Source organism: Neltuma alba, unplaced genomic scaffold, assembly GCF_004799145.2.
Source record: "Neltuma alba isolate B1F8T4 unplaced genomic scaffold, ASM479914v2 tig00013264_pilon, whole genome shotgun sequence".
Lineage (NCBI taxonomy): Eukaryota > Viridiplantae > Streptophyta > Magnoliopsida > Fabales > Fabaceae > Neltuma > Neltuma alba.
In genome coordinates, this window is record NW_021637556.1 from 50,299 (window position 1) to 61,068 (window position 10,770).

At 29.3% G+C, this 10,770-nt stretch overlaps 1 protein-coding gene across 1 annotated transcript; it reads left to right on the forward strand.

The window, feature by feature from the left end:
* The first annotated feature begins 375 nt into the window (after positions 1-375).
* LOC114735929 (MDIS1-interacting receptor like kinase 2-like) lies at positions 376-1,519 on the forward strand. The gene is made up of 2 exons (XM_028923715.1): positions 376-1,039; positions 1,155-1,519. The coding sequence occupies exons 1-2, from the start codon at positions 376-378 to the stop codon at positions 1,517-1,519; spliced, it is 1,029 nt and encodes a 342-aa protein (XP_028779548.1).
* The last annotated feature ends 9,251 nt before the right edge of the window (positions 1,520-10,770 follow it).

The following is a 10,770-nucleotide window of genomic DNA, read 5'->3' on the forward strand; positions in this document are numbered from 1 at the left end:
CACAATAATCTAAGTGGAAAAGTGCCGCACATTTTGTATGATTATTTTTATGGTAACTTTAGTCACAACAAATTCAATGGAATATTACCGTATGACATATGTGCTTCCCCATTAAAATGTAGCATTAATTTGAGCTACAATGATATATCTGGTAGTATACCCAGAGAATTTGGTAGATTGTACTACATCGATTTGTCATACAATCTTCTCAGTGGCTATGTTCCAAGTGAAGTTTATGGTCGTTTCTCTCATGACATTTTAGAGGGGAATGAAGAATTACTTGGTCCGGAGATTCATGATTCTTCTAAAGCTCCAAAGTCTTTATTGTTGAAAGTCTTTATTCCCTTAACAATTTTTCTTATCATTATATTTGTCATGGGTTTCATTTTATTTCACTCGTTCAAAAGGAATAAGAAATCCATAAGTGAGACAAGAGAAGCAAAAAATGGGGATTTGTTTTCCATATGGAATTATGATGGAAACATTGCATATAAAGATATCATTGAAGCAACGGAAGATTTTGATATCAAATATTGTATTGGAACTGGTGCCTACGGAAGTGTTTATAGAGCACAGCTTCCTAGTGGCAAAATTGTAGCATTGAAAAAACTCCACAGAAGAGAATATGAAAACACATATTTTTCTAAGAGTTTTCATAATGAAGTGAAGATGTTAAGTGAAATTCGACATCGCAATATCATAAAGCTTCATGGTTTTTGTTTACATAATCAATGCATGTTTCTCATCTATGAATACATGGAAAGAGGTAGCCTTTTTTATGTGTTGAATAATGATGACGAAGCTAAAGAGGTTGATTGGAGTAAGAGAGTAAATGCCATCAAAGGAATAGCAAATTCTTTGTTCTACCTTCATCATGAATGTGTTCCTGTAATTATCCATCGAGACATAACAACTAGTAATGTGTTATTGAACTCAAAGATGGAGGCATTTCTATCTGACTTTGGCACAGCTAGAATCATTGATCCAAATACATCTAATCAAACTCTTCTAGTTGGTACTTATGGTTATATTGCTCCAGGTCAGCTTTTCTGATTCTCTTATACTTCTCTTGTTTCTGTTGTATATTTTTTAACATTTACTTACCTCTAGACAGTACAATCACATAATTTCTATATATTTTTGCTCCATTGCAGAGCTTGCATACACTGTAGTTGTGACTGAAAAATGTGATGTTTATAGTTTTGGAGTGGTGACAATGGAAACAATCATGGGAAAACATCCTGGAGATTTGATATCATCTTTGTCAAAGACATATTCTAAAAGCATTTGGCTAAAAGATGTGTTAGACCCACGTATCCCACAGCCATCGCGGAAAGATGCACGAGATGTGACTCTTTTGGTCACAATAGCATTAGCATGCTTGAATCCATCTCCCCAGTGTCGGCCATCGATGCAGCAAGTGTCTCAAAGGTTTTTATCCTCCAACATGCCATTACCCATTCCTTTCAATGATATAACGATCCAGCAGTTAATGAATCAATATGTGCAAATAATGTAGTCCAATAAAAAGCTAGTAGACTTGGCTTTATACTTGCTTTTTGAGGCAGATGTAACCTCTAATTAGGATTTTCTATAAAGTCTAGATTTGAACTTTGAAGTTAGCCATTGCTGCTAATATTTGTCTGTTTTATTTGCTAGAAGTTGAGAAAAAGTTGTCATATTCACAGGATCTTATTGTAAAGAACAATCTAACACCTAAATTTTAGTTTCTAAAAAAAATTCCAATTTACATCTTAGTGACCCATATTTTCAATAATTTCATTAATTAGATTAAAATGGGTTTTTATTGATATTTAATTTGATTCAAAATAAAAACATTCTATCATTTAGAGGGCTATAAAGTGTGTAAAATATGTCCATCAATTAGTATTTTTTCATGATGAATGTTATAATTGTTGAAGAATGGAACATTCTGTTTTAAAGTGGAAAAAATGTAAATTACCCATCCCCTTACACGCTTATGTAAAGCTTACATTTAGTTTATCATACTATTGCATATCATCAAGTTGATCAAGCTTATAGATTAAATTTGAAGATTGAACTATATATTATTCATTGTCCTTATTAATATAATTTAATGATGCACATAACCTAGGTCATTCTCTCTAAGGAACCTTGAAATGTCTTAAGTTTCTAGCTAATCCACTGATTTACCGAGTTAATGTCTCAAGATGAAAGCATCTATCTTGTTTCCCTTTCTAATTTTGAATTTGAGGAATTAAATTCAGAATTATGATTCTTAACTACAAACACAGAAACAGAAAATTTCATCTATGAATGAGTTATTTCCCTAGCAATTCACCTTACTTTCCTCCTTCAATTAGGATTATATGTAGTCTTCTTAAACATATCTGAATGGAATTGACAACTGTCTAATTCTCCTCTTCTAGAGATCAATGCAACTACTCGGGCGAGATCATCACAACAAAATGATCCAAGAATTAGATAGACTCAATTGGTAAGGACACTAATACAACAATTTTGAATTTTCTGTCAATAACCACAGCTGTGCATTATCATAGAATCATTCAACTAGCTCAACGGCAAAGATTAGATCTACTCGTAATCAGAAATCTATTCCTCCAACTCAGGTCATACAAACAGAATTGTTCTACAAGCATTCTAATGTAGATCCAAATGTTCAATTGATAGAACATTGTCAAATCATTCTCCAAACCTCCGACTTAATTAAATACTAACTCTGGTCCTCAATACAAAAGCTTGTTTAATATTTAATTTGGTTTTAAATATAAGATCCTGATCCGTTTTATCTTTTGTATTTATCAATTTTTTCTAAAGTAACCATTGTAGTAATTGCACATGGTAAAGATTATATCAAACAGTAATTTTAGCTAATACATATAATTAGTATGGGTATTTTAGGAAAGACAACACCTATTTATTACAAATAATTAACTTAACTAATTTTTTTAATATACTCAAATTAGTCAACTAGTTTTTATATTAAGGAATAGTGTTAGTACATTGTTACAAGTGGATTAAAGGAAATGAAAGCAGAACAATGAATCTTTGCTAGGAGAATTGAAGGATCTCAGCTATTCATGCTCTGATTGATCACCAGATCCATTCGGATGAATGAAGTAGCCATGATGATGGAGCAATTACGTGAGAGGTTACGGTTGAAAGAGAGATATGGATCAAGAGGTTCTAGTTTAGAGGGAAAATGGAAATCGCAGAATGAATGTATCCGTCGGATCTCTTCTCTTCTCTTCTCCCATTTATACATGTGTGTGTGTGTGTGTTCGGATCCATTTAAATGTAAGGGATTGAAGAAAAAATTTTAATTCCTCCAATTCAAAAAATTGAAGATATAGGGTATCATTAAAAGCTTTTAATTAATTTTTCTTGTTCTTTTATATTTCATATTCTCTTTATTAAAATTTTATAACCTTACTTTTTCAATTTTTTAAATCGAACTCATTAAATTTTTTCCTTCCTTCTCCTCTCTTCCAATTCTCTCATACCAAACATGGGCTAAAAACCAACTGACGTAAATTAAGCATAAGCTTGGGGAGAGTAGGAGACTGCAAATAATGTTAATTAGATAACACAAAACCACTCAACAACATAATTGTCTTTCCTATTATATCATCATTTCTGGGCTAGTCAGCCTTTAAATTAGAAACAGTAAAAAAAAAATCACATTAAAAAGAAGTGGCAAAGTCTTGATTTGTGCTGTCAAATTAAAAGAACCAACGTATAAACGCACTACATCATTTAGCCACACAATGTTAAAGAAAAAGCGTAAACATGTTTGTTTGGTTGTTAGGGGACAAACTCATTCAACTTACGCCAGTCAAATACCAATCTATATGAAGACACTTTGCCTCTGTACTCATTGGATGATCACTTTCTATAAGTAATTGATTAATATTATTGCTATTTTGCCATGCCCACTTGATTAATACTAGCAATAGTAGTTGTAACTTCTACTACCCGAGTTTCCACACAAGTAAGTCAGCAACCATACTACTCCTCCTTGGTCCCAAATACAGGACTAGGATCTTAGTTTAGGAATTTGTTTTGCTCTTAAGTGTAAAACGTCTCAATTTATTTTATTTCTCAAATTCATAATTTTTTTAATGAAATTATCTCTATTGGTTGATAAGGTGCTTCCCAACGTAAATGATTAAATGGGATATTAGAAAAACCTATTAACATATTTTTTTAAAAAAATAACTAATTTTATTAATGTTTATAATTTAGTAATCTAAATCCTACACTCACAATCAGAGGGGAAGTATATACCAAGTTCTTAGCATGTTTTTTTAGTAAGAAATTTACAACATATTTGAGTAGCTTTTGACTACAGATTTATTATGACTCCTCTCTCAGGAAATTAAAAGCAAGTTTCATGTTCACCACAAAATCCCAGGAAACTAATCATGACTCGAATCCCCAATATATTACAGATAAGATGTATCTTGAAACATCAACCTCTTTAAGTAGAGTTGTATGATCATTTGCTATCAAATTAAAGGCCCCAAAGTATATATATAGTTACCAGCCAACCTTCCTATAAAGAGTAAAGAATCCAATGGGCGAACACTTCCATTAACCATAAGTTTGAATGACACTCTTACCTCCAATAGCGGGCGTGATGGTGTTGCTACTATTATGCCCATTACCCCATCTTTCACGTCACTATTACATGTTTGACGTCATCCATTTCCTTTGTATGAACACACGCAAAACCTCAACTCTTCGCATATCACGCGTTACGGTTATGTCGATTTTGCTTTCGGCAGACTCTTACGACTTTTTGAAATCCTTTCTTAATTGGTTTTTTTTGTTAAAGCATATATATATTTTTATTGGAAGTAATCCTATCAAATATATTGTCGGATACTAAATGTAGGTACATCTATCAAAGGGGTTTTGAACCTTACTTCGTCATGATGTGAAAGACTAACTCATTCTGCTAGACCTAACCCCTATTGGTTCTTTCTTAATTGTTTAAATAGCAAGAAAAAACATATATGCCCATTTGTTGGGGGGCATAATAAGAAGTTTTTAGAAATTACTACGTTGGTTCTAAATATACAAAGTAGTTGAAAATTCAATTTACTCTTAAATATAAGATTGTAATATATTTTGCCTCCCATATTTATTTATTTTTGGGAGAATTAGAGAGAGGGACCTATTGTGGATAATATTTATTGGAAAGGATTTTAAATACTGTAATTATTTAGAAGACCAACTACTAAAATATAAATTTAAAAATACTAATTTGCTCCTAACAGAATCTCCTATATCCTCTATCATCACATCCTGTTATTATCATCCTATTTTTAAATGAAATAATGGAGAATTCAAATTGATCGGAATTACAAAGTCAGAAAGCAATTCTAATTACTAAAGGTAAATTAACAACCAACACTAATGAATTTATTTGTCCATCATTTTTTAATTAACAAAACTCTTTTTTTGGCTTTTTGGAATAATGAGCCTATTAAAGTTATAAAGTTTAATTGTTATTTATTTATTTCATACTATTATTCTATTTCATGCCTTATAATTCCAATTTAGGATTAAATTGAATCCTCTTAAATAATACAATTACAAATTTAAAAAAATAATAATAATAAATAATATATAACTTATTCATAGCTTATAAAAATAAAAAGATATTGTAGCAAATTTTTTTTAATGAATGTTACCACTTCATGTTGCCATGTCATGTATATTTTTCTTAGACTTTGACATCATTAATCACTAATCTAATACAAGTTCAAGCCTTTTTATGTACGAAATTGAACACCGAGAATTTATTAAGAAAAAATATAGAGGGAAAAGATACAATAAACATTGAACCCAAATAAAAAGCTCTTTTATTCAATATTTGATATTTGGTGTTATTAGGTGAAATTTTTATAAAGTCTAAATAGAGATGGTTCTTTCAAATCCCAAGTGTCGCTCATAGATATTATCCGCGTTGATGTGTTTTCTGTTTCCCTCGGCCGATGTGGGACTTTACAATCCACTCCCATTAGAATCCAGCGCCCTTCACAATCCACTTCCCTTAGGACCTAGTGTCCTCGTTGACATACCAACTCGAACCTAGTTCTGATACCAAATATAACATTCCTAGGCCCCCGAGTGTAGCCGTAGCCACCCTAGGTGTTGCTCACAAATATTGTCTGTTTTGGTGCAGCTGTTTTTATAAGGCGTGCTTTGTTTTTCTCTCCAGCCGATGTGAGATTTCACACAAATTTGAATTTTGGCACTCAAATTTGATAAATACCTGTTGATATAATGACCTTTATATGTTACTTTTTATTTGAAATTTGTAATTTTATTAACCAATATGATTCAATTTATTTCTAAGGGTCGGATTTATAAGTTTATTTTGAATTTATTTCTAAGGGTTGGATTTATAAACTTATAATTAATGTCCTGAAATAAAATAAGAGTACTTTGGTAAAAAAAAAATAATAATAAGAGTATGAAATAAATAAATAAAAATGTGGTGGACTTTTATAACTTTGATAAGTTCATCATTCAGAAAGCTTAAAAAAAGTTTTATCGATTAAAAATGATGAAAATTAAATTAATTAATGGTGGTCATTAATTTAATTTGATTAATTAGAATTGGTTTTGACTTTGTAATTCTAATTAGTTTAAATTAATAGGAATAAGTTATTATTATGTCACTTAAAGAAGGATAATTATAGATTATGGTGCGAGAGTATATAGGGAATCTAGTTATGGGCAAAATAGTATTTTTAAATTTATATTTTAGTATTTTGTCCTTCTAAATAATTATAGTTTTTATGATCCTTTTCAATAAATATAATCCATATTAGGTCCCCCTCTTTAATTCTCCCTTTTTTTAATCAATTAAATATTTCTGCATATTCAATACATGCATTAAATTTTATTTTTATAGTCCATATCATATATTCATATTACGTACACACCATATGTTTATTTGACTTTTTAAATTTTTATTTTATTTGATTTACAAAACTGAATTATTTCTTCAAATTTTTCTTTTTAAAACTTCATCTTCTTAGTAATGATCTTTTTCTTAGGCTTTTGTTTTTCTTCTTTACGCTCTTCCACCTTTTTCCCTCTACATGTTTAAAGTTACCATGGGATGACCTACAATAATGTTTTTTCAGCCAGAAATGGTAACAACAATAATTGAAAGAAATTTTTTGTAGGAATATAATAAAAAAACTGGAAGCAAAACTTTATCAAATTTTGAAAAATTGAATGATTACTTGATTCCTTATATATACCAAGAGGACTTTTCTCTTTTTAACATAATTATTTAACATACAATATTATTAGGCTGGGTTTGATCATTTCACTTATGATTTATGAGTACTTCAGACATGATATTTTGAATATGTATCTCATGCACGCAAGCAATTTCAACTACAAGAAATAAGAACATATGTGCGCGATAAACTTTGATATTTCAAACCGATAATTTGTAACAATTAATAAATAGAATTTTAAGGTCTGTTCACTCAAATAAAAAATGAAGACTTGATTATGACCAAAAAGTGATGAAATTACAAGTAAAAATAGAAAGAGAAAGAGAGAAATAACGTGAGAAGAGATTTAACGGGAAAAAAATAATTCAACTTGAAACTCCTAGGTAATCAAAGTGAATTTTAATCACCAATTTAATTTAAAGAAGATCATTATATTATTCAGTAAATATTATTCATCCTAATAATTATTCATTTCAATTGTTGGCGCCAGCTGCATCCTTCACTGCATCTGCAGCTCCTTGTGCCTTTGCCTGTAACTGTTGACCTCCCTATATATGTACACACAGACATCACACATAACATCATATATGTATGTATAAAATAGGTGTCAAATCTCACAGATATTTATTATATAAATAATTAATTAAGTTCAACTAGTGTAAATGTATAACACCTCTTGTATGGATTCTTTTGCAGATTGTGCTGCATTGCTGGCCTTATCCATCATGCTGCTTGCCTTTTCCTGTATCATTTAAATTATTCGCGCACAAAACATTCTCAATTGTTAATTAACACCGTAATTAATTAAAAGTGAAAAACTTATTGAAGGGTACATAGTAGATAGATTAGCTATTAGGGAAGAAATTAAAACAAATACAGATAAAGTTACCTGAGCCTAACCCTTGGCCTGTCCGGCATTGTAGCTTGCCTTGTTGGAGTCCATTTTCTCGAGAAAATATATGAACTATATATGATATGAGCTTCAGAAAGGATTAAAGAAGATTAAGAAACGTTAATGATGAGATTGTGACAAATATGAAGACTGAGTTCATATATATACACACGTAGAAGCCCGTCTCTCTCTCTCTCTGTGTCCCCCCTCTCTCTTCTCATGCAGAGCCACTTGTCTTGTTTTTTCCAATTAATGGATTTTGCGGACAAAAACTACGAGATTTCTTCATCGATCCTACCTTGTAGGCTATAGCCAAAGACTAGGTTTTTAGCCATCAATTATTATTCCAGTTTTAGATTTTAGTTCTGGTCATTTAAATCTTTTCTTCAATAAAAAAGAAAAGAAAAAAATTTCACTATAAAAAAACAGTTGATTAGTAACGGAATTTGCAATAGAAAAAAATTCTATTACTAATTTCTGACGAAATTGCGATGGAAATTCAATCTCTAATTTTTTTGACAGATTAGCAAAGGAAATTTTTTCTGTCGCTAATATTAGTGACAAAATTTCTGTCCGTCACTATATTTCGTCACTAATCCGCTAGAAAATCTGTCAATAAATATTTAGCGACAGAATTTTTTCCATTAGAAATTTCTGTCGCTAATTCCATTACTAAATTGTTTGTTACAGAAGTTTTTGTTACTAATTCCATTGCTAATCTGTCACTAATTTTAAATTTTATTATTTTAAATTATAATCTTACAAAAATTTATATAATAACAATTAAGAATCTAATGATTTAAAAAAATTTTAATTATAAAATAAATCATATATTTGTGGAGTTAGTGTTAGTGAAGATATCGTTATCATTCATATCATCATTATATATATACTGAAAATAGAAAGATAATTTCTTAGAAAACTTATTTATATTTTATTAAAATAAATTCCTCTTGATTATTAATAATAATTAAAAAATATAATAAGAATATTAATAACTTTCTTATACAAACTGATATAAGAAAGAAATAATTTTATCATATGTATAAGATATTGAAATATATAATACTACCTTCGGTCCTAATTATAAGATTTAGTTGACTAATTTGAAGAAATTAAGAAAAAAAGTTAAGTTAGTTATTTGTAATAAATAGGTGTTATCTTTCCTAAAATATCCCTACTAATCAAGTGTGTTGATTAGAACTACTATTATTAGAAGGACTATATTGGACAAAAATGCATAAATATGAGAGACAAAGTGAATTAGAGTCTTATATTTAGGACTAAAATAAAAATCAAACAAAGTCTTATATTAAGGACCGAAGGTAGTATATGATAGAAATTCAAAACCAAAAACTAAATTTATATGAACGCAAACTAATACTGAAGTGAATTTTGAATTTCAATCATTAAATAATAAAATTTAATCATAATGTAATTAATACCCATGATATAGATTGATTTTGGTTTTCAATACAAAAATAAATGGTACATACAAAGAACTTTAAGAAAATAAATTACATAGGATATATATACAAGTAGAAAAATACTGTTTATCATAATCTATTCAAATCATTTAATTTTTTATATAGAATAATTTAGTAGATTTTATTATAGTACTTATTTTTTGAATAACAAGATTTTTTGACTAATTGTAAATGATTTTCTTCAAATACATAAAACACATATAGATAATATAATATAATCTAATATAATACATATATAATTAAATTGTATATCTTATCAATGTTAATTAAAAAATAAATTTAAAAAATATTTATAAAAAATATTTATGATTTAAAATTCAAAATTAGTGTCGTTAGAAATTAAAATTATATTAAAAATACTTTTTAAAAATAAAATATTATAAAACAGATAGTAAAACAAATATTTAAAAATTATTTTTCACTAAATAGTTATGATTAAAATTATCATGTAGTATATTTTTAGTTTTTAATAATATATGTATATATAATTGTTCATGTAAAATAATATATATATATATATATATAATTTTACATAATAAGTCAACAAGTTCATTGCAGCTCAACTAGTAAAATAGCATAAGTGCACAGAGGAGGTCCCGGGTATAAGCCATGGAGAAGTCACTTTGAGGAGAGAATTATGTGGTGGCGACACGTGACAGGCAAAGGTGACATCATGTGAGGTGGAAGGCAGATGTAAGGTGGCAACACATGTGGCAGGTAGAGGTGAGGAGGCAGCACACGTGGAGGTAGTCATCAGTGATGTTGTGGTGATTGGTAGAGATGCCACGTGGTATTTTAATTTTTTTTTTCAAAAATCAGGTTAGCGATGGGATTTTTCTATCGCTAATTTGTAACAGAAATTTCTGTCAAGAATTAGTGACGGATTAGCGATGAAAAATTTCTGTCAATTCCGTCACTAATTTGTTTCTGTTACTAATTCCATCGCGCACTGTTGCTAAAAGCATGTTTTTTTTTCATAGTGTCTCAAACATCACGCAGCCCGGCCTAGTGATCCACACACACATATATTTGCGAACTGATATTATGCCCACCATAATTTAGATTATTCTTTATTATTTAAAAAAGTTAAACAACATAACATGTAAAAACCTCAATATTGTAC